The sequence below is a fragment of the Echeneis naucrates genome, chromosome 13, assembly GCF_900963305.1.
Source record: "Echeneis naucrates chromosome 13, fEcheNa1.1, whole genome shotgun sequence".
Lineage (NCBI taxonomy): Eukaryota > Metazoa > Chordata > Actinopteri > Carangiformes > Echeneidae > Echeneis > Echeneis naucrates.
The window spans coordinates 6,149,270-6,174,311 of NC_042523.1; the positions used below are offsets into that span (position 1 = coordinate 6,149,270).

The 25,042-nt window shown below is 41.8% G+C and overlaps 1 protein-coding gene across 7 annotated transcripts in view; it reads left to right on the top strand.

Moving 5' to 3' along the window:
* Positions 1-25,042, top strand: part of arhgap42b (Rho GTPase activating protein 42b) — a 60,179-nt gene that overhangs the window by 6,002 nt on the left and 29,135 nt on the right. For 6 of the 7 annotated variants that reach the window (XM_029518321.1, XM_029518322.1, XM_029518320.1 and 3 more), the window contains exons 2-3: positions 12,441-12,536; positions 15,462-15,523. In XM_029518321.1, coding sequence (XP_029374181.1) covers positions 12,441-12,536; positions 15,462-15,523 — 158 coding nt within the window. The remainder of the gene's footprint in view (positions 1-12,440; positions 12,537-15,461; positions 15,524-25,042) is intronic. The other variant, XM_029518327.1, reaches the window with a different exon arrangement.

Sequence of the window (25,042 nt, forward strand, 5' to 3'; positions counted from 1 at the left end):
CCCTCCAATAGCATTTAGCCTGACATCACTCTACTTCAGTGCGAGGGTGTGTGCGTGTGTTTCCTGTGTGTCTGTCAGACTGTGACTGTGCAGGCTGCGTGTTGCAGGATTATACCATTTAGAACGTATTGCTGCCGCTTTGACTACTTTGATAAATTTGAACCCATGTAATGGAAATGAAATACAGTGGCACATTATGTGACTCGTTTAGCAATAAAGCCGAGCGAAGCGGTAAGCAGAGCTCATGCCGCACTGTGAGGCACCCGGCTGTTTTTGTGGACAGATTTTGATAAAAGGATTACAAGTTGTATCCCTAAAAGCTGCTTCCCCTCAGACTGTGCAGGCAAATGCGTTCGACTCCAGATTGAAGTCTGTTCTGAAGTAGTCTGCTGTTGCCCTGTCAGTCAAAGTGATTGTCACACACCGAACAAGCCATTCTCAAGCTCACAGTCCAACGGCATCACACGTTCGTACTTTTGCTCTTTCCTTAGACTGGAGAGGATAAGGGGGTGCATCACGCCTCTACTCGATTCCATTAAAAATTCCCTTTAGCTGGCTGCATTTATTGCTGCATCATTTATTCTATAAGGATTTTTGTTGGTTGTCAAGTCGTTAAAAGTTGCCATTATTAACACAGTGAAGTGAAGAAAGAAAACACTGCTGTGCCAAATGCCATCCTGGTATATTAAGAAGCAATAACAGAGTTTCTTTGTCTTGTAGTGAATTTGTTTTGGTAAACACATCATTTGTGTAAGTGGCCTGTTAAAAACAACTCATGCAGACCTGGCTGGGAAACGTAATAATTGTGCTATATATTCCAAAACCCTGTGTGCTAAAACATGGCGAATTTGCATGTCGCCTACACAGTTGCTAAACTCGGACTTTGGATGACACATAAAAAAACAGCTCTTGCTTTTATTTTGGTCTAATGTAGAAGTGTGTTTCTGAGCTAATTGGTCTTGGTTAGGGTTTGAAGGGCTGCCAAAAAAAAAATCTTTTGTGAAATGGTATGAGTGAAAGGTGCATTGCCAGCTTTTAACCACCAGTGTTTCTTTCAGAGCCAAGTTCCTCTCTGTCAGAATTGTCTTTTTGGCCTCTGAAGGAAAATCTCTCAACTCAGGCTAAAGGCTCTGGACTCGGTGATAAATGGTAGAGGCTGGCCCGGCTGGCTTTTTCCATTCCAGCTGAATTGCAGGGCTAATAACTCTGATCTTTCTCTTTAGAGCTAAAGAATAGGTTGTAGCATTGCATCAGCTTCATATCAAAGACTTTCAGCATCCTCCCAGCTCTTCCATTGTCTTCAGTAATTCACATCGCTGTGAACAATGCAGATGTGTTTTAATCATATTAATCAGTTTATTTGACTTCCAGGTAGTAATCAGTGTGTAAAGCAGATAGCTGTAAACAAGTCTAGTTAATTTGAGTGTCCCGAACATATCGTCACACCCCAAAGACAAAGAAGTGGTGCGAAACCTCTCTAACATCACAGGGCACCACCGACAGAAATTCTAATGTTGAAGTGATACTTGCTATAACTCCCGTCCCGGAGACAACTGTATCTATGGTAATCTCTTCTATTCATGTTTTATTCAGCTGTATTATGACCTCTCTGTCACTTAAGAATTAGTTTGCACCTCGCAGGTTGACCAAGTGCCACTTCAAGTTGCTGCCTGCTACTCCAGCAGGAAGCGTGGTGTTATTAGATTCGACTTTGTTTCAGACAAGCTGGTGGGGAAATATTCAGTATGCTTTGGCAGTGTGAGCGCCCGTCTCCCCGGCTTTCAGCGCACCGCTAGACCGTCTCCCCTGCTGTGCAACTGACAGGCAAATGTAATAGTAAGCAAGAGGAAAAGGCCCTACCTGAAGGGCCGCTCCTTTGCTACAATCCATCCAAATGGAATCAAAGGGGCACAATACACCCTACTGTTGAATCAAAGAGATCTTCCCGTCTCTCGTTAAGCTGGGTGCAGAGGAGCGTTTCCCCTTTGAAGACCTTCTCATCTGAAATCGGTATTGTCTCACTGACAAGATGTAGTAGCAGCTATAGTATTCTCACCGCAATGTTAATGTACACGCAAGACAGCGTGCTGTCACCGCATGAGACGGTGCATTCTTGTGGAAAGTGTTTTTGTTCGCTTCAATAAAAAATAAAGATGTACAGCAAAGCGGGCTAGTACGCCTGGCGAACGTGAGGCAGAGGTTACCTTGAGTGCCCCCCGAGTCATTTGATGTGTAGTGTTTACGTGCAGCTATTCAGCAAAAGTTGCAGATAAATACTTTATTTTTTTGATTGTTGCTTTTTAATTGAATTCATGACTCTGACTCCGTGTTTTAAAAGCTTTTTCTGCACTAATTCGTAATTAAGAACTTCATTAAAACCCCAGAGACTATTCAGGGGAGTGAAAACACAAGGATTCTGCATAGTAATTAGCATTGTGATGTGTACATCAGTCACATAACACTGAGTGCTGGGAGCGCAGCATGCTGATGGTCTGGCATGCCTCAACGTGTCAGAGGACATTTTTTAAATGCTTCCTTAATACTTTATTGTGCCTACAGCAATAGTTTTCTCCCTGTGAAGGATGCAACAATTCTGAAAGCATGATACAAGAATTCACAAACTGATATCGCAATACAAAATGATGGAACCCCCAAAAACCCTTCAGTGCCACTGCTGTGGGTGCAGTCTGTTGAGCTCTCATTACTTTATTAATACTGCAAAACTCTTTTCTTTGTACTTCAGCCCGAATGCCTGCTCTCTCTCAGTGCAAGCCGTCTCTCTTTGGTGGTTTGATTTTTGGGAATGTTGCAATTGTTATGCAGTTTTATGACTTTCCAGTCAATGGGTTGAATGCTTTGGCATACGTGTAGGATTTTTGTGACATTAAACTGAAGCATTAAGAAATGTAAAAAAAGAAAAGAGAGAGAAATTCTGTTAATTGTTGTTCAACTTCATAAAGCCTGCATATGTAGTACAACATGAAATTCTAACATTTGATGTTGGACCTGCTTAAAGAATATAAAACTGACTTTTCAACTCAAAAGCAAAATATAACATACCATCATACTTGAGAGTTGTATCTATTACTACGCAACATTCCTGTGTGGCACATGCATGCAAGTACGTTATACACGCTCTCACAACTACATATTACTGCTCTGTAGAAGTCATGGCTCCACAATAGTGAAAATCTAAATGTGTGCAAGTCCTCAAATGATAACTCGTATCCTAATAGTGACGAAAGTAAGCGTTTAGTGTAGTTCAGCTTTTTGCAAGAGAACTGCAGACTTCCCTGCAGTGTCGTCTGTGCTTTGTCAGGGTTGTCAGCAGGTGGAATTTTGTAGTGTGTGTGGTTGCCCTGGAGACAAGATAAAGGATGTACTCATGGCGCTTTGCTGTGTGGTGACTGACAGTCATAGTCCTCTTTCACATCTCACACAGTGGGCCCTAACTGTAGCAGCCACTCCACCCAGTCATGTCTTGACGGGGTGGTCAGAGCTCTGCTCTTTGATTAAAACCTGCAAAGGCAGAAGGTACACCATAACATTTGTGCTCTCTTTTGCACCTTTGTGCTTGCCTGCTGCGTGAGGAATTGTTACTGCAGGTCAAACACTGTAAGGAAGTTTGCACGCTGTGTAAGAAAAAAATGTTTGCTGAGAGTAATAAAATTAGATGAGAGTATTTTACAGTGGCATTATAATATTGTATCAATGAAACAAAGTTTTTAACGGTAGGCTCTTTGTGCTATTCTTTCTTTGTTTATTTAATTGGTACTGTGATGAGTTTAGGCAGGGCCCAAGAGCAGCACAACAGCAGGAGCGTAGATATAAAAAAGTTCTCATTCAAATCCTCGTAGCAATTGAGTAACAATTGAGTTCAGGGATATGGAGCCAGTTCTCGGGAGTGGCAAACAGTGATAATACCACTCAGCCACAGGGGGCAGAATAGGAGCCGAGTTGCAGAATAGGTAGCAGGCAGTTCCTTCCAGGAGAGCCAGAGCGACCTAAACCAGGAGACACACAGGCATAGGTAGGGGAACTGGAAGGACCAGTCCATCTCCTCTGCAGGGGGAGTCGGCGATAAGGTCTTGGACAATGATATGCCGAGCTGGCTCCCAGATCTGTCCTCAGGACTGTAGCCCTCCCAGTCAACTATGTAGTGGAGACTCCTCTCACAACGACAAGACCATCCCAGGCATCAAACGGTGTAGGCACGAACCATGTCGATAAGGCGAGGAGGAGGAGGAGATGGGACCACTGGTGCAAGAGGATTCCTAATGGACTGGCTTGATCTTGGAGACGTGGAAGGTAGGGTGCATACACATGGTGCGAAAGAGTTTCAACCTCATCACTGTCTGCTGGATGGGAAATGCACCGACAAATCTGGGAGCCAGCTTCTAAGACTCTCTGGAGAGACAGATCTGGACAGAGAGCCATATCCTCTGGCAAACAAGGTATTCAGGAGCAGGAGAACATCACTGGTTGGCTGAGCCTGCTCCTGGGCTCAGGCTACAGAATTCCTTCCAAAAGACAGAGGAAAACTGGGGACCCCAGTCAATTACCCACGGGAAGGCCATGAAGACGGAGACATGAGACATGCAAGACCAGTAGGGCAATTTCTTTGGCTGGTGGCAGCTTGTGGTCGACCATTTCACTAAGATGACAGAGTGGGTCATCTTGGTGAAATGGTCGACCACAATGAGGATGACTTTGTTGTCGTTGGAAGGAGGAAGGCCAGTCCCAACTTCAAGAGAGATGTGGGACCAGGTTCGATGTGGAAATGGGAGTGGCTGGAGAAATCCTGCAGGTGCTTGATGGGAGGTCTTGTGTTGGTTGCAGATGGAGCAGGCCTTGGCAAAGTCACAGGTGTCATTCTCCAAGGTGGGAAACAAGAAACACTGGAGGAGGAAGTGTGGTGTGCACTGGGAACCTGGGTGGCAGGTAAGTTTGGAGGAGTGAGCCCACTGTGAGTCCACAGAGAGCCCACTGCAAAACTTCCGACCTCAGGGAATGTGAAGGAAGTTGAGGGGGTTGGCGCTGGGTGCTCAGACTTCTTCCTTGATGTCCCAGGTCAGGGTGGCAATGACCCAATGAAGGAAAAAGGATGGTGGCTGGCTCCTCAGCAGGAATCCTCCCCCTTCTGGAACTGCTGAGACAGGGTATCTGGCTTAGTGTTGCAAGCTTGTATTCTGCAGCAGACCTTTGAGACAGGACAAAGCCTGCATCTGGGCGACCTTGGCCACGAACTGGCGGTTGGGATCAGGCACTTGGAGGATGGGTGCAGAGGTGAACCAGCATTTGAGGGTCTTGACGGCCTCGTTGGCAGCAGGATTCAAGTTGAAGGGCACCTTTAAGCTGGTGAGAGTGTTGAGGGAAGCAGTCAAAGAGCTGTAGTTGCAGATGAACCTGCGTTAAAAGAGTCCCTGGAAACATTGCAGCTGCTTAGGGGACTCAGAAACAGACCAGGACATGCTCTGATGTCATTCAGACCCCTGTAGTCGATGCAAGGTCTTAGAATGTTATCTTTTTTCTCAACAAAAATCTGCTCCTGCAGGTGAGGAAGAGGGGTGGATAATACCTGCTGCCAGGGAGTCACGGATTTAGGTTTCCATGGCCTTCCTTTCCTGGGTGGCAGGGAGTACAGGCGACCCCTGGGTAGAGAAGTGCCTGGCAGGAGGTAAATGGCGCAGGCAATGATGAGGCTTTGGCCTTGCTAATGACTTGGCAGAGGTCATGGCATTCTGTCCATGGTATTCATGATCTTCTCAATCTGCTCTGATCAACTGAAGGCTGAATGAATAGTGTGCTGGGTCCATATTGGCCAGATTGTACTTTCATGGGTTTCGGCAGGACCCAAGAGCAGCAGAGATGTAAAAAGTCTTTATTCAAATCCTCGCAGAAACTGAGTAACAATCCAGAAGAATTTTCCTCAAAGTTGTCTCTGCCCGGTTCTCTGGAATGACAGACAGTGATAATATCACTCAGCCACAAAGCAGGCTGACTGACGCGGCAGCAGGAATTGAGTATCAAAAGCAGTAGCAGGCAATTCCTCCCAGGAGAGCCGTGGCGACCAGAACCAGGAGACTCACAGGCAGAACTCACGGTCAGGGGAAGAAGGAAGGTCAGGTTACCAGGGCAGAGACAAAGAGACGTGGTCAGGGACAGGAAGAGTCGATACCAGGAGATCAGTCCAGAAAAGAGTGCTGGGAAGTAGTGCATGACACAGTGACAGTCTGGCAGTTTCTGTGAGGGCCTAAGCCGTTAAAATACTGGCTAGCTGATGAGTGGAGAGAAGCTTCAGCTGGGGAGACCAGGTAGAGGAGATTGTGACTGATGAGGTGTTGAGGCAGGAGGTGAGTGTTGGCTGATTGTGACTGGCACACTTCACGCAGTAAATAAGAGCTTCTTCAGAATCTGACCACATCAAAGTTATGCTTTGTTCCTCATATTACTCCCCTGAGCAGCCCTCTTTTTCTGCAGGCATAGAGGACTGCAGAAAATGTGTGCTTTCTGTCAGAGGAGAGGAGCAAGATGAAATACCAGGAGAACCATGAAGCATTAACTGTAGTTGCTGTATACTCAACAAGAGTGTCCCTTTCTGTCTTTATTGCTTATTTCCTTCCTTTCTTCTTGAATAGGAGTTTATTTGGCCTGCGGCCGTGTTGCGCCAGTATTACCTGTGAGAGGTTATTTAATCTAAACATTGTAAAATGGAAGCCAATGGCATTGCAAGTCTGCACAGGGCATTATCCGAAAACTGGGCAAACTGCTAATTAAGCGATTGTCACTATACACCGGGTACTAGATTTGAGTGCTATTTGGTCTGATTAGTTTTGTTGGACTTCTTTGTGAAGTTTTAGCTTTAGTAGCGTCACATTACCATTACTAAGTCAAAAAGCCGATGAAGCAAAAGGCAATTCATCAGTAATTGTAAATATTTGGCTGCAGAGGGCCGCCGGTATGCACTGGCATTTAAACTGATAAACACTATGAGCGCAGAGGGGCCTTTATTTGCAGGGTCTCCACAAAAACTTTCGGATGTACAACTTAGAATGTGTTTCACAGATCATGACTTTACTGCTTACCTCAGGTTAAAAAATGTAATCTGTTCATTTATCTTCCTTAGTACCAATTCGGCTTCCATTTATCTTTGCTCCGCGGCTTTGTGAGCATTTTAAGGGAGCAGTTTCTTCGTAACCGGTTGAGCAAATGTAACTGCATTACACACTAATGGGCGCAAATAATTTGTGTTGACTCCCAAACTTAGTAAATAATGCATATGAATAGAAAATAAACACAATTATTGTTACAGGTCTTTCTTGAGCTCTACCCTCATTAAAATGTGGAAATGTTTAATCATGTTTATGTTCACATTGCATTGCATTTGGCTGCAGCAGAATACAGGATGCAGCATGAAGCTTATCATGTTGGCAGCTTATTTCATTTCAATCTGCGACGATCGACGCCTCACGCTGTAATGTACTTAATGTACAGCTTAATCTTCTGTGGCAAACGGAACTCTTGCCGTTTCAGATGTTCATTGTCTGATAATTTATCATTTAAAAACATCCATCAAGCCATCAGATCAATCATCAATAGACACCAAAATACATACATAATTAACAAAATTTAAATGGTACAATAAATGAACTGTGAGCCTGACTGTTTAGTTACAATGACATATTGCTCTAGACATAGTGAAGTGTAACTGGCTAATGCTTGTGGGTAATGTAGTGCTTTTGCAGGTTATTAGTAAAGACTAACTAACTATCAGTAATTATTCATCGAAATTGGCAAGTGAATAACTTGTAGACATGTATACATCCATTTAAGTATTTGTTCAAAGTTCCCTGCTGTGGCAGGTGGAATGACTGATGGGCATTTTATAGTAAATGTATAATGAGATATACATCTTACACCACTATCATTTCCCAGACTTTAATAAGCACATCAAGGCACCGTTTTAAACCTGCTACATAATCAGCCCCAGAAGCCTGTGAAACCTTTATACATACTCTATATCCTGTAGTTAGTCTTCACTTGCTGAACTTCTGTGCTGTTACCAAAGTTATAGCCTCTCTGTACCGCCATCCGGGGGGGGCGCTGGAGCCAATCCCAGCTGACATTGGGCATCGACACGGTGGGGATACAGCCTGGACGGGATAACAAAACAAACAACCCCTCCGGCTCAGATTCACACCTATGGGTGATTTAGTGACACCAATTAACCTAATCTCTATGTCTTTGGAGAGTAATTGGTGGTAAGGGGGAGTGTGCACCATAATGCCACGCTTTTAGTGTAGTACTCTGGGAAATATAAATGTTTTTGTACAAAACATCATGCTGTTCATTCAACAAAAGCTGAAATAACATTCTAATACTAATACGGTGTTGGTAGAAGCTGAATATAAATCAGGAGCTAACTGACCACAGAGTAATAGGCTGAAACCACTTAACAAGAAGGTTTTAGATACGATCAAGTGCTGTTCTGCACTTAATCTTGTCAGCAACAAGATTAGACTGGATGCTATCACCTCAACATTATTCCAAAGAAAGCAAATATTGGAGGACTATGATGTTTTAGTTTTCATTTTGTAGGTCATTGATTCTCAGTGGATCTCCTCGAGGGATTTTGCTGGAGGTCGTTTTATTTCTGTCCATAAATAACACACTGCTAAAGTATGTGGCTCCTTTGGATTACTCGTTTCAAACAGGGGTCTGTGCTCTAATTTTGAGTTTGTGATTGCTAAAGGTTTGGAGAGCACTAATTTCAGTTGTTGGGCTGCTGATTTCCTTTGTTGGTAAAAATAACAGTGCACTGAGTGGACAGCATCGTGCTTCATGAAGCCGGAGTCTGTCCAAATGTCAGAGCTAAGAGATCATCCATTATTGATGTTTCTGTGAGCATATCCACACAACTGTAGTGAAGTATTGATCTAAAATCAGCAGCTTTGGAGACAAAGCAGGAATGATATGAGCTTGTCACTTGCACAATGCGTCCTCTAGAAAAGGTCCACTCAGGGGTACCAGGTTAGCCTCAGCAACGTTTACAGTTTGACATATCCATTCAAGATCATGCAGTCGTCCTTAAGAGGCTTTCAGTCCGTGGTCTCATTGAGTGCAAGTCTTTTTACTCTGTGCTTTTGATAAGTGACACACACAAACATACAGTCTAACAATTTCAGCTCTTAGATAAACAAAAAGATACTCACTGAAAAATATCAAATGAGTTTGTTCTTTTATCAGCCTTTCCAGCCAATTTGTGTTCCTGTGAAGAGCATGTTTGTTTGTTTGTTTGTTTGTTTGTTTTACAATGTTGAGCTTTTAAGGATGTTTTGTATTTTGTCGGATAAACTATTGCTGTTAGACTTTGGAGCTGTGTAGATTTCCACAAGATATCCATTCTGATCTGTCAAGCGTTACCTCAAAAAGACAAGAGAAGTAAGAGCAACCGCAAAAAAAAATCCAAAAGTTTATTTATTTATTTAGAATGTTACTTTGGTCGTCTATTCCCTAAAACACAGATTTATGTTGCACTTTCTAATGAATATTGTATTGTTGCTTTAGTAAGCAGGATTATGTATGAGATCCTTTTGGGGTGGCGAGCATGAATGTCATTGCTCTATGCTCTTTTCCTGCATTTCCTGTCTGTCAATACGAAACTTGTCTTAATCAAACATAGGCAAAAAACTAATGTTGTGCATTCTCATAAGGAGCTAACGCAAGGGCTCTAAAATGTATAATGCCAGGATGTGAAACATATAGTCTGAAAATCAAGAATGTTGTAGGTACAAGCTGAAAAACAAACCTTTATAAATAAATAAATAGGTATTCCTCTATGGAATGAGTGTACAGTGTACTCTCTATAACTAGCACTTTCTCTTTTTTTGAGGTGAGACTCTTCTAAGTTTGCAGTTGTTTGAAGTGAAGACTTGACTGCTGATGCAAGAACAAGGAAGAGACACAATTGCAAGTCAATGTCAATAATGCATATGAGAAAAATGTGTACATTTCAAACTGTGTGGGCTGGCAACTACAATGTCAGAGTGTTTTATCATGTCTGTCTTGTTTTGCCTTATCCATCTGTATTATGAAATGTTAAAAGCCTCCATTACACGCTGAAGACTCATCCCACTCTTCAAAGCCCTTGTAAACATAGGTTAGCTTCACCTCAGCAAGAATATGCTCACAGCAGTCCAACACACCAACCTTCGTGTAACTGAGCGTGAAACAAATTGACGCTGGTTGCAAAATAAAATATGAAATGAAAATACACGTGCTTTGCATGCTCCATCAGCTCTTCGCAGGTCAGCGCTGCCGTTAGATCGACCATCGCCCTTAAAATGCAGTTTAATTGGGTTTCCCTCCTAAACTGTTACATTTTCTTGGGGTTCTGACCTGTGCCTGGTTTAATCCAGATAGATCACTGCATGCATGCACTGTCTTATACAAGTCTGGCGTTCTCGTGCATTTATGGCTCATTCCAAAAAAAAAAACAAACAAAAACAACAATGCAGACTTAAACACTGTCGAGGCTCATTTTTGTGCCTTTTTTCCATACAGCAGTTTATTATTGTTTGCCTTGATGTTTTCCCTAATTGGAGAGTTTTTGGCGGCCCACATACATTTTGAAAAATGCCTCCACTAAGGCAACAGCATAAGCATAAAGCACATTTATCAACAAAAAAGTACAATATTAAACATGAAACATGTCTATCCCAATCTGTCTGAGCCGGAGAAAAAAGGTTGTGAGCAGAAGTCATGATGATGTGTTTTGCATTTCAGGGCTCGTTTTGTCGTTCAGCACTGTGCTCTACTTTATTCGGCTAATGGAGAAATAAATTGGGAGGATTTAGGCGAGGATGGCAGCATTCAGGTTATGAAAACCTAGTCATTTTTATAGGCATCCGGTCCTGTTGAAGCACCTCTAATTCTTGAATGGACATGCAGCAGTCCAGTTGACTCATCACAACAAACAGTGAGCAACTGCTCTTACCAAAATCTGGCTTGTTGCTGGTAGGCCGGTAGACGGTAGAAGACCATGTAAGTCAAACTTTACGACTGAAGCCTCTTCTAAAGACCTCTGTGCTACACAGAGGCAGCGATTAGGACCCTGCTGCCTGTGGATAAGAGCTGAAAGAAAGCAGTTGTGGAGTCCCATGCAGCTTGAAAATAGTTAAATGGATTGAATCAGTGTGTTCCAATTTAGCATCACATTTTGATCTTGGCTCTGATGCAGTGATTTTTTTTTTTTTGCTGATTGCCGTATTTTAAAAACTATAAATGTGCTGGGGCTGATTTACTTCAGCTGGCTTCTTCCTCACAGCTGAGGCTCGTGTTCACTGAAGCTTTTGCTGCTACTCAACATGTCAAAAATCATTCACCTGATCACAGTTGAAATTCACCTAACACGTGGCTAAATCACACTTACACTCTATTATTAGATTTAACAGAGCTCTTTAACGGCATTGAGAGTGAACTATAAAATAAAAATTTATAACTGGAAAATTACTTCGACTGTAACAATAGCGAGTTTTCCAGTGACATCACCAGTGAATGTTTGAATAAATGGCAGGATTCACTTTTTCTCAGCTGGAAAGTTCGAGAAAAGAGAAAGCTAAAGCCTAAACCTTCTCCTCAAAGGTTGTCAAATGTCACTTCGAAAAAAATTGGAACCAGTACTTTGTCAGTACTGAAGTCCAGGAATGCGGTAAACAGTATAAATTTATATCCCGCCGTGTGAAGCTGTCATAAGGTGGAATTTTTCTAAGGGGTTTTACTCGCTATTGCACTGTATCATTTTTGACACAAAGGTTAGGCAGCACAGATGGGCTTAATTTTTCTGGACACATCTAAGTATTATGATCAATGGACAAGTGATGAAGTAAATATAGCAGATACTTGTGTCACTCATAGGCCTGCTGTTGTATGAATGTCAGTGAGCATGGAATTGGGCAGTCAGCAGATCATAAAAGTGCAGTCCTTTGCTCTTCTGTTCCCAGAAGCTGTCAGCCAATAGCAGCCAATAGTTTTTCCTTAAAAAAAAAATAAAAAATCTGTTTCTCTGTTGCTATAGTTGAGACTCAAACAAATAGCTAACTAGAACTGCCAGTCTTAAGTGTTGAAGTGTGCTGCAAGTACCACAGTGGGAGGAGTGATGGAAGTCCACATGTACACTGGTGAATATGATGAACTGTGACGCAAGGACTCGGCGTTGTGCTCGGAAATAGAGAAAGTAGAATACTTTCTCTATTTGCTGCAACTTGTCAGAAGTTGAAAGACTGTTGAGTGTTTCCCCACCGTGCTGACGTAACCATATGACTCATGAGTCATTCGATCACTCACGTGGATTAAGAGGTTTGTCTGTATGCACATAGTAAGGTTGTTGTCTTAAATTCTTTTGGGACTTATTCAGATGCTTACACCTCCTGATTTTCCAGATCTTTCCGCTGCCGTACAGAAGTTCTCCCAGTCCCTGCAGGAGTTCCAGTTTGAGTGCATTGGTGATGCAGAGACAGATGATGAGGTGAACATCGGTAAGTTAAGTTTTGTCTAGCCCAGAAGGATGGCTGATGTCTCTGTCTCTCTCTCTCACTCCATTACCTTGTCTTCTTTCCTCTCTGCTCCCCCTAATTAGTGAAATCGTCCCCTTAATCAGAACCTTTTCCAACATTTCCATAAGACTCGGTTGGCAGATATTTCAACATAATAATTCTCACACAAGAGCTAATGTCCTGCGGTTAAGGACCAGTTGCCTAAAATATGATAATATTTTATTTAAGCAAATCTACATCTGATAAATTGGTTAATAGAACAAGAAGGAGCTTTATCAGGTGCAGTGGGAGCTGTTTTCACAGAAAATTAAACTTACTCTGCATATTCTTGGAATGGGATTTTAGCTTTGACTATATATCTTAAAGTTGTCTGTGATGCATGTATAATTAATGCTATTGATTTTCTTATGATGCTTCACTGTATCCTTTCAAGCGTACAAGAGATCAAAGGAACTAATTGTGATCAGTGTCGGAGATTAATGGAGGTGCGAACCTCCTAGCCTCCTACAGGAATATGAAAACAGCTGTGCAGAGGGTCTCTGGCTCTAATGGGCTGGACTTCCAGCCTGGCCTTTCCTTCCTCCTCTTTTTGTGCACTGCTCATTATCCTCTGCTTGAGTTCGCTCTGTGGAGCTGGAGATTGCTGAATTACTGTCCATCTGTGAGGGCTAGACTGGATATCGACCTGCTCTACATGAGGCTGCAACGTTCATCTGAATGCGTAATGAATAGTCCTTTTTTTGCCTTCTTTCTGACAAAGCTGCTGCGGCTCTATGATGGGCAGGGTTGCCCGTGGGAGACCAATTGTACTTATTGGAAAAAATCCACAACCAAATCCAAACCTCGTTTGAGTCAGACGTGCTTTAATTTGACGCAATGGGTCCCTTTCCTGGCCTGCAAACAAGAGAGGTGCTGATTCCAGATTGAACAATGGATATTTTACCCCCCCACCTCCTGTGTAGCTAGGACTGCAGTGTGTTTGCAGTGCAAATCAGTGGCACAATAGCCGCCAGTAGTTTGGCTGTGTCGGTGGCATCTGTTTGGAAACACTGTGTAGACTGTGCACTGCATACAATGGTACATTCATTAAGGAGCCTCTTAATAAAGACCACAGTGGAACCACCACCGGCACAAATAACCTAGTATAAAAAAAAAAAAAGTGAATATACGAAATAAAGGACAGGCTGTCATGTTATGTGTCAGAATCAAGTTTCAGTATTGGCTCCTCTCCCTTTGTTCCTTTACAACCATGGAGCAAAAAGGCTAAGATTACTATCTGAGGAGAAAAACAACAAAACAGTCGGTTGAAATCAATCTGTTCATCAACAAAACTGAGCTTTCTGACTGACATAGCTGGACCCTTGTGTGAATGGCAGCCATGATCTTGATGCGCATTGGTGTACTTCACTTTGATGCTCTGAAACTTCATCATGTAACGTGGGGATCCTTGTGCGTGCTGCCAGCCAAGTTCACCTGACCTTTTATTGATTTCACTCTATGACTTCCCGCAGTGACATTCACATTCTGCTGCAGTTATATCGGAATCAATGGGGCCAAAAGATTGATGTGGCTCTAGAAATTAAATATTTCGGAAGTTACATGCCCTTCTCTCAGAAGGGCAATCCTTTAGTCTCCAAGAGCTGTTCAGGGCCTTCTGACATCTCAAATTTGGACTGAAAAATCAACAAGCAGAATTCCAAACAGCATTGAAGCCCGTAATACTGAAATAATTTCCGTATTTATTTACTTCATAGGATATGAAGTGTGATAAAAGTCCTTTATTTTTGTATAAGCTAATGTTCCTTATTCATCAATTCATCATTCAAATTATATTTTTTATGTTTGATTCGTTAAGTGTTTTTTTTTTCCCCTATTAACAAGTGAATTATATGCAAGCTGGAGCCTCACTTTGACTCCTATTGCCTTTGCCTTTCTTCAGAGTCTAATCTTGTCCCATCAACAATTCCAGCTGTGCCCTTTACCCCCTGAGAGGTTTGTGCTGTTGATAAAGGAGCTGGCTACATTAATAGGAGTCCAGCCTGCCTGCAGGATCACTGGCACAAAATCATTGCTCCCTGGTCTTAAAAATCTTTGGTGTGTAAATGGAACAAAGTGTCTAAGATGATGCATGGGTCTCCATGCCAGGCCGTCCCGGCTGATAATGATGTTGCTGTTTTGGCAAGCAGGGGCAGCTCGACCGCTGCTAAATGGCTGAACACAGGGTGACAGCGGGGCTGACCAACAGAGGCCACGCTGTATCTGGCCCTCAATTTAATGAAGCTGTGAAGCTATCAGACACAATTCTCTGGCAGATAAGGGTCAATGTACTCTACGCTGAATTCATCTGGCCCTGCAGAATCTAATATAAGCTTCTGAAGTATGGCCCAGATGGCATGAGCATATCTCCAACACATCAGTCTTCCGTACACAATGACGGTGCTTTTTAAAGCCTAGCTGGGGAAGCAGAAAATAAAGGGAAGCAATCAGTGGGTTCCATTCAATTAAAGTGTTGTTTTTTACTGCTTGTCTTGGTTTTAAATTGGACAGCTGCATGATTTTATTAGGTTCTAAAATGTGCTTGCACTGAAAGCTCTGAAGCTGCTGTGCAAATAAACATTTTAGCACCATACCACAGTGCTTGTGGGGTTCCAGAAACATCTGATGTTTAATGGTTGGGCCACGGTGATGTGTTGTTTTTTTTTTCTTCTTCTTCTTCTTCTTCTTTTTCTTTTATGTATTTCTTAATCATCTGACTGCAGCAGCCCAGTTGTTCACTGTGCATTTGCTCGATAGTGAGCACATTGTTCATGATCACGATGCCTCGTATAAGTTGATGTATTTACTGACCGAATATTCAGTGGCTTTTTTGCATGGTGTTGAAGACAATGATCCTTCTGTGTGTTTCAGCCCAGTCCTTCAAAGAGTTCTCCCAGCTGTTGAACACTGTTGAGGAAGAAAGAAGACGTCTGGTAAGGATGTAGTTTCAATTTCAGAAAAAAGAAAAGCACACTAATAAAATGGAAACGGCGAATGCGAGTGAGTGGTGGGTGAGCTGAGTGCAGCGGGTTTACTGTTCAATTGCTTGAGCATTAATGATTCATCAATTGCAATTCGGTGTGTCATCATGCCCATTTGTTCTCACATGAGGATATTATAATTGGTCGACGTGGTGAACTTGATCGGTGCCTCACAGGCTTTGCTGTAGTTTATGAAGACTAAACTTCAAAACTGAAAGAGTTTTAAAGATCTTTTCTTGGAAGACACCAGTATTTCTTTCCCATGGTGTCTGATGATTGGCAGTAAAAAGGCTCTAATGTGATATTCTCCAAGACTGAAGAATGCTAAATGTAAAAACAGTAATAGAACAGAAAAACTTTGACAAACCAATTAAACCGTCAAGTTCACTGTGATGGATTACTGAGCTCGGGATGGTTTCCAAGTGCATGGATGTTGACTTCTCTCAACAAAAAGTGGGGCTATGGCCCTGTCTAAAGGTTAGAAATAGGGCCTCTAACTATGCAGGATATCTGCAGGCAAACCAGGCGTGGCGTAAAGGGCAAGGCCAGAGGGGGATGGGGGTCGGTGCCTTGCCTCCATACAGTAATAGGAGAGTTTGGAAATGTTTAAAACCAAAGAGAAAAAATATCCACTGTCTGCTATCAAAGCTGTGCGAAAAGATATGGGTGTGTGCCATCACGTTTGTATCTCTATGAAATTTCCAGGTGTCTAGCCTCTGGGATCTGCCAGTTTATCTGTATACCAGCCATTTTTTTTTTTCAGCTGTGGTAAGATGCTGGTGCTCTGTTCAAAGAAAACAAAGCTGGAATTACTCCAAAGTTGCAGAATCAATAGACAGCATATTTGTAGTACAGCTGAACATGAAATGCCCACTTAATATACATGTACATTGTGATTTGTGTGCATTTCCTTACATTAACTTTATTTAAGTGTGTTTCTTCAACTTCCTGTGGAAAACTGTCAAAGCTTTATTTATTTATTTATTTTTTGGCTTAGCAGCTTTCCGCTTCACCGCCTGACTTTCAGAGTGTTATCACTGTGTTGCTCTGTTTGTGCTGAAAAAATAAAAAGCAAAAGAAAAAAACTAACAAAAAAAAAAAAAAATGGGTGCCTCTGTTGAAAGTAGATATTTTAGAGGGTGGTAGTGAGAAATGCCTCAAGGCAGGAATTAGCTTAGTCAACACTCTTCAGCTGCATCTGATTTAAGACAGATATGCAAATGAAACCAGGTGCAAGTCTGCAGTCTTGGGTTTTGTAGCTACCTGTAAGATTTTCATTAGGATTCTGTTCTCGGTGAAGAAGCAGACGACCAACTTTTTACAGATGAGGTGCTTTTTTTTTTCTTTTTTTTTCCTGTCTAGAGGGGGTTAATATTAGATACTGACACAATTTAGTTTGGAATAACAACTCGAGTGCGGTGCAGAGACGGGACTTTGAAGACAAGTTGAATGTAATTCAAACAGTATGAGAAACATCTGATGAAACTTCTTGAAGTTCACCTTGTGCATCTTTCACATGAAGAACAACAGTCATGTCATATTGCCATACTTTTCCTCTGTTTGGCTAATGGGTTCCGAACGTGTTCTGTTTTGTGCAGACGTAGTGACAGACTGAATGACTGATGGCTAATGAATTCATGTATAGGCTTTAGAGACAGACTTGTACTTTAGAGTTTTATCTAACATCTCAGTAAGAGCAGTCATAGTGAAGCTGAATTTCATGATAAAAAGTGTCACCATTGTGATGTGGGGGTCACATCTGTGCGGGTCATGCCGCTTCTTTGAATATTGTCGTATTAATGATTTGGAGCGACTGTCATAGAGGTGAAGGTCACAGTTCTTGGACCGCTTTCCCATAAATGTAACAATTTAGCTTCTGTAAATTCTGCATGACCTGTAATAACCCCTGTCAATCTGTTATAACTAAACCAGTTGCATCTGGCCAATTCAGCAAATATTCTCCAGGTTGAAAATGGCATTTGCGTTCGAAATCAATGATCGTCTTTATCATAAATTGATTATGTGTTTGTCTTCTTTTTAAGCATTCAAAATGCATACAACAATGCTAAGCCAGAGCTGCCTGACTCTGCTTCATTTCCAACCACCTTAAGTCAGTCTGGTCTTGGAGAGAATAGCCTCCAGCATTAAAACATAGCAAATAGTGCATGTTACCTTATAGATATGAAGCAGGAGGATAGCCTGAGGAGCAGGACCCCAGGCTAGCCCTAAACCTGATGGAGCCGGAGTTGGAGGGAAAAGGGATTTTGTGAAAGAAGCTCACAGTATTTACATGTATTTAGAAGTATTGTATCAAGACAAATTTGTTCTGCGGTGGCATGGCGATGCAGCGGTTAAAGCTGTCGCCTCACAGTGATACGCTAAAGAGTTGATTCCCTGCCACAGGGCCTTTCTGATTTGAGTGTGCGTGTTCTCCTTGTGCCTGTCTATTAGCCTGACCTGTCCAAGGTTTATGCCATTGCCCAGTGTGTGCTGAACTCGGCTCCAGCCCTTACGTGACTGCTGGATAAGCAGTTATATATGTATGCACTGCACTTTTGCCTTAATTCCACCAAGTACAGCTTGTTTTTGTGTCTAAAAGTGACCAAACTCTTACTGTTCTTTAATCCTAACCAGCTATAGATGACTGTCTCCATGGTGGCAAAGATCCAATTGGCTGCCACTGTTGGAGTGCAATACTCCGATGGGTCCCATCAAAGTATGGAGAGAGTCCAGTACTTTGTCTTCTGTTTATTTCAGTTACAGGATAGAGCTGTGGTGGTTACAGCAAGGATATCAGTCTGGGGAGTGAAAGGGATTGTGTTAACAAGGTTTAATGGCTGTTGAGTCAAAGCAGAAAACACAACATACATTTCTGTGTTTAACAGACTCATCCTGGATGCAGAAACAGGATGTGACAAAGTTGCCAGTGGAATCAGTGTGACACAGAGCTGGTTGGCTCTCACTGTCCCTGTTGCTTCAAACCAGGATCTGGCATATGGTTGTGACATTGTCTCTCTGGTGTAGCAATGGTCATTTGATGGTTGTCGAGGACGATCAAGGATGATTGCTTGCTGCTGCACAACACTTAGAAACATCTTTTTGCTTGCGTGTGTATGGTAAAGGTCTGATGTGTTACTCCTAGTGAACCGGTCTGGCCATTCCATTCATTTATTCATTCACCTTCGGCCGCTTATCTGTTTCCAGGTCGTGGGGGGTGCTGGGGCCAATCCCAGCTCACTCTGGGTGAGGGGCGGGGTCACCCTGAGCAGGTCACCAGTCCATCACAGGGCCAACACACAGAGACAGACAGAGACCAACAACCACTCACACTCACACTCAGACCTACAGACTATTTAGAGTCACCAATTAAACTTAACATGGTATTTGGACAATGGGGGGAAACTCCACACAGAAAGGCACCAGGCCGAGAACTGAACCCACAATTTTGATATTGTGGGGTGACAGCACTAACCACAATGCCATTTTTATGCAAAGAAAATGGAAACACAGAAATGAGATGAATGCATAATGATAGCAGTGTTTTTAAATTTTTTACCTCCCCGAAATCTAATTTCAGGGGGTGCAAAGAAACAAGTCAAAATCACAACAGCGACACGGCTGAACTGGATAACAGAAATTAAAGAATGCCACAGCTGAGTAGAAGGAACTGTGTAAAACAACTTCCAAATGCATGACTGCATAGTAATGGAAATAAACTTAACAAATCAAAGCAGATATGACTAGTCACAGATGCTATAGGATGCAGTACTTCATTTAGCTGTGCTAAATCAATTCAAATCACACACACACACACACACACCCTCGCTCAGTCTTTTTCTTCACCAAGCAGTCTTCTGACTCCTCAGAACACAGGAATGTGCAGAGAGACGCCTCTGATCCTTGCACTTTGAGGTAATGGTTGATTGTAACACTGGTGAAAGCCTGAAGTAAAGCTTATTTTCCATTTGCACGTATTTTGAATCTCCCGGGATACAAGTCCCAGCAAAGTAACTAGCGTTATGTGTGAACTGGGTACTCTTAAACCAACTTTTTGATGTCTTTATCAAAGAATACACTGGTGTTTTGTTTTGTTTTTTTCTCCACATGAAAGCTAGCAGTTATTGTTTATTTCCTCTTACAAATGAACTGTAAATCGCTAATGACTCACCTTACTTGGTTGTGTTAATCTGTGAATTAATAAGCTGCTGTAGGTGTTGTGCTCATTTTCAAGTTTGTAATTGTAGAAACGTGCAGTGTACACATATTCAATAATTATTAAACCACTTTCCAAATTCACAATTTAACACTAGGCACGTCTGTCTCCAAAACCCTCTCTCATTCACAGTTTCACAGCGCTGCCACGTCGAAATGAACTAATCAAAAATTTTATGTAATCCAAACCAATTAAACAGACTCAAAATTGAAAACAAATAATAAAAACAAGTTGATCTCATTTGCATCATAGCAAGTTAAGTTGAGGGGCTGGTTGGAAATGAGATTGACCATCAATTTTTTTAATATAAAACCATATCACAGCAAATTGTCATTTATTTTAAATCCATAACTTACACAAAATCTTTCTAAATAATTTTTTTTTTTTTTTTGTTAGTTTTTTTTTTTTTGTTGTTTTTGCTGCCCCTCCCCCCGTTCTTTTGGGAATTACCACCATATATATGAAATTATCTCTAATGGGAATAAACTCACTGAACAGATTTCTAATAGTGTAATAGCTTCCTGTTGATGGAAATTTAATGAGGATAGAGTTATTCAGATGTAATCTATCGGAAATACAGGCTTCTTATGCCTCTGACAGACCCCTCTGTAAGGACCCAGAGCGTTTATTTAATTCATATTCTAAAAGCATTGTACATGTTCTCATTGGTTCTATTATGGTCTGCCTAATAACATACACAACCACATCAAACACTCAGCAGCTACTATCTGATGACAGTTTACATCCATTTTCATTGTGAGATGCTGTAGCACTGCAATAAATAGTTTGTACACTTGCTTATAACAACATGCACAGCAAAAGTAATGAATCCATAATACAATATAAATGCATTACATCTCAACTGATGTGGCTTCAGCTGGTGGCACCACTTGCGATTCATGGAGGTTTGTACAGGTTTGTTTGTTAGTAATGTCTGCTTTAAGATGCTCTTTTTGTGGAATGTCAAACTAAGATCATACAGCTCAGTAGTTCTTAAAGTAGATGCATAGCCATTGTGAGTGTGTTGTACTCTGACACCAGTCATTAAATCACTGTAGCACCAACCTCTTTCAACGTCTAATGACCATTTGATGCCGCCAGATATATAACATCTATATTTTCCTACAGCTGTTAAATAATTCATTGATTTAACATGAAGGAGATCAGGAGGAATAAAAGAAAAAGAAAAAAAAATATCCTGCCCTTTGTAGGACTTGTGCTTGTCTCCTCAAAGTATCTTTTAGATTTGATAAAGATGCAGTCAGCTGATCAGAAGAGTGGATTTCTGAGTGACGTTCCCATTTTTACCCGTTCTGTTTGCTGGTTCGTGACAGCCGAATCAGTGCAACATATCATGCCATTTCCAAGCAGCGCGTGGCACATCTCATTTCTGAGCCACAGAGATATAATCAAGACTGGCATGCAGACTACAATATAGAGATGAGGTATGTGTGATTGCCAAGGAGAGAGGTGCCAAACCAACAAAAAAAATGTGTCCGTCTGTCACAGGCTCAGATGTTGCTACAAAAAAAGGCTTAGTTGCTGGAACGCTTTTGGTGAACACCTTTTTGTTTTGTAATAAACAAATCACAAACACATTACGAAAGAGAGACGCACAAAACTCTCCAGGTCCATGCTGTCGGGAGTGCTTGTATCCTGTTGGTTGAGGAAGTACAGCGAACCAGAATATTTTTGATTCATGTCTTTTTGAAAGTTGGAAGCAGAATTCAATCATCATCATCTCAAACAATCCCATGCTCAGTATATGAAATCCTTTCTAACAAGGAAAGTATCCTATCATACATTGAGTGGGTGAAAACTTTTAGTGGCAGCTTCTGAAATATAAGCCACACTCCCCCTCCTCCTCCCATTTCACATCTGGACTGAATCTGTGAACTAAAAATAGACCGATAAGAGTGAGTGAAACACGAACATTTCAAAGCAGATGGGAGAGGAAACCCGTATGTCTCCAAATCCAGCCCAATGTCCTTTGTGGAACATTAACTAGCATACTGTATAGCAAAGGTGCTTATGCTGCGTGGGTGAGGTTCTTAACAGTAGCCCAATTTCTGCAGGCCTTGTCAAGCATGAAGCGCTTTATTGTCTGTTTGCTTGGCAGGAGGCCAAGCCTGAAATCTGCTTTGCTCGTGCACGTTGCGATTGGCTAACCAACTACCCGTGTGTTATTCCACGTGAATACTTCCCAAATTCTATCGTTTGCGAAAGATTCCTACAATAATTCCCCCGCTGATAACCCTTTCAGCGGCATAAAAAGAGTGAAAGTTCTGCATGGTTTGAGGAGGTTCAGCACCGCTGAGCATGGATGGCATTTAGGAGTGGAAGGGCAGTGCCTTGATGTTGTGGTTTTTTGGAGTGATGATCATATCCCCCCGGGAGGGAGCCTTTCATGGCAGCAGAGTTAAACAGATTGTGTTTTCCTGTTGTTGTCTCACTTGTTGTTGATGTTCTCCTCACTGAAAGCGAACAAAAACATCCAATGTAGTTTCGTCATCTGAATGGAAATCTGAGTTGTAAACGATCAACGCTGAACAAGCAGATTTATTTTCACCCACAGAAGTGAAAGCATGAAGATGTATTAGGGGAGTCTTTTATTTTTTACATTTTAGAGCATATTCAGTGGCCACTAATTTCATGTATACTGTTGGTTCATTGGTATTTTAAATAGCCTGCTGCTGATTTCGCTGAATGTTTGCAGTCAGATTCTCATTTAGAAACAGATTTGTGCAGAGCGCCTCGCATAGCTCATCCCTACTGCAAGTTCAATAGTCATTTGTAAATGCAAATAAACATCTTAAATTTGTTCAAGGCTCTAACCCGTGTGTGATGGATGGAGAAAAAAATATTTCATATTTCATACTTTGTGTTGAATCCTTTATCGCCTCATTAATGATTATAATAAATTTGAATGAAATGAAGTCACTGTTTAGGGTCTTATTTTTCCTGGTTTGAACTTTGAAATTGGAAAATTTCTGTCGTAAAGCACGACACCTCTCAGATCTGAGACAGCTCGGGTCTAGCATCGTTATTCTTCTCTCAGTAATAAGTGCTTGATACGTGCTGTAATTTACTTCTTTTCCCGTTGTTCTGTGAGACGAACAACAAAAGCTCTCTCTGGTCTCCTAAGTGCTGATTTGTAGCACTGTTGAGCATTTATTTCCCATGTTGAGATTTTATTTGTTTCACATTTTCTTCAACTGTCTTTAAACACATACAATTACGTATAATTTGTCTCTGCCGCAGAATCGAAACCAAATGGTACAAAGTGTGTCCGTGTCGGGGGTGAGGCATGTGCTGCCGCTGACTAGTTTTCAGGATTTAACAGTACAGTAACTCAGCTCTGTGGGTACTTTGTGTGGCAGCCTGTGAACTGAGGAATGTCCCACTGACCCTGAAACAACAGCGTGAAATAAAGGCAGTCATTGTTCTCGGCAGCATTGATGGTGGCTTGTTTAATGAAAGGCTGAAAAAGTACTTGGAGCGAACCGTATCAGAGCGTTGTGCTACCCGTTCACACCATCCCCACCTTTGTAACTAAAATGAGCCAGGATATTGCTGTGTAGCCTTAAAATGAACTTTTTTTTTTTGTTGTTGTTGCTGTCATGGAACGAGTGTTTGTTTCATTTTCAAAAGGTAATAATTGTGTGCAAGTTCATTGGTAACACTTTTCACTTCACGTCAACAAAGATTTGTTTAAAATTGATCAGCCCCCCGGGCAATGAAAAATTTTTTTTACTCTACAGACTTCCTGGAGGAATGGAAAAAAAACACAAAAACCTAACTTCATTCCAAAGAGGCAAGGCATATCGACTCAGTGTCACTCTTTGTGTGTCCAGATTACGTGTCGGCCAAGACAAACCAGGAGAACAAACCACAACACAGCAGACAAATGTCACAGTTTTAAAGCGATCCCGCTTCCTCCGTGCCGCTTTCACTGTCGTTCTGCTTTGTGCTTGTCATGTGACGCTCGTGTAAAGGAAGGTCACATTAGATTACGCTGATGGAAATCGTTTTTTCTCCTGATGCTGACGACAGTGTGGAGAGCAAAGACGGCATTTACACAGTTGCCAGAAGAGCTGTTTGCTTACATAATGTATTTCCTGCTGCTTGTCTGGGAGGCCAAGGATGGACTGGATCCCACAGAGTCAGCCTTGCTGAAATACGTCTCCATAGCAAGAAACGTAATTATCGGATACATCATCCTGAAGGTTCGGCCGAGCACACATTAATTAAAACATGAAATGTGGCACTTAAATATCTATATTACTTCAGGAGACAAATTATCTCCCTCACTCAGGGTGCTCTGTAAACTCCACCTTCCATCTTCACTAATTTACTGACAGCTACCTTCATTTTTTAGGATCCAATTGAATTTCAATGGCAGTCCTGTTGTGCTAAATGTTTACAACAGTCTCATTTCACTGAGACTGCTGTCAGGGGACGGTTTTACTTTTGAGCTGGCTCTCGACACATAATTTGGCCCCATTCACACACCTGACTGACAAGAAACTTTGACACAAAGGTATCACAACTAAATAATAATACTAGTTTTAAATTACCCAGCTGTCATTTTCTCCTGCAGGCTTCAATTTCGATGCTCTTCACTTTTCTTTGCAACACATATTCACACATTTTATTATGTTACAATCATAAGCAGAGGTTTACAAAACAATATAGTCAAACCAACATCTTTTTTAACAAGTCATTTATAAATATGATAATCCTTCCATTAAAGGCCCCGCATTTCACAATTTCGAGTTCTGGGTTTTAGTCGAGGAATTTGTTATCAGTAAGATATGTTGTTTACCCAAAAAACGTCTCAGTGTAGTTTTACATCTCTTTTATGGCGAAATTCGAATAACTACAGGTCGGTGACCTGATCCAAGTAGGAGATCTAATCTTCTCTTCTGATTGGCAGGTCGTTTCCAGATTCATCAAATAAAAAGGCAGTATATTTCATGTAAATGGCCAGAGAAAACAGTTACTGCAAGACAGACTAGTGGGGGCTCAGGGCATGGCTAGATGTGTTGACTGCTTTGTTGTGACATCATAAAGTTACAGTCCTGGGGCCTCATTTATAAACGGGGAGGTTGTGGTCTATAAAAAACAGACTTCACGGGAGAATGCGCGCACCATGCGCAGAAAAGTCGGAATGGCTACATACGTTCATCATGACTCTGACCCATGGCTTTTGGGTGCACGTACACTTTTAGTAACGATCCTGCACACAGTTTTCTAAA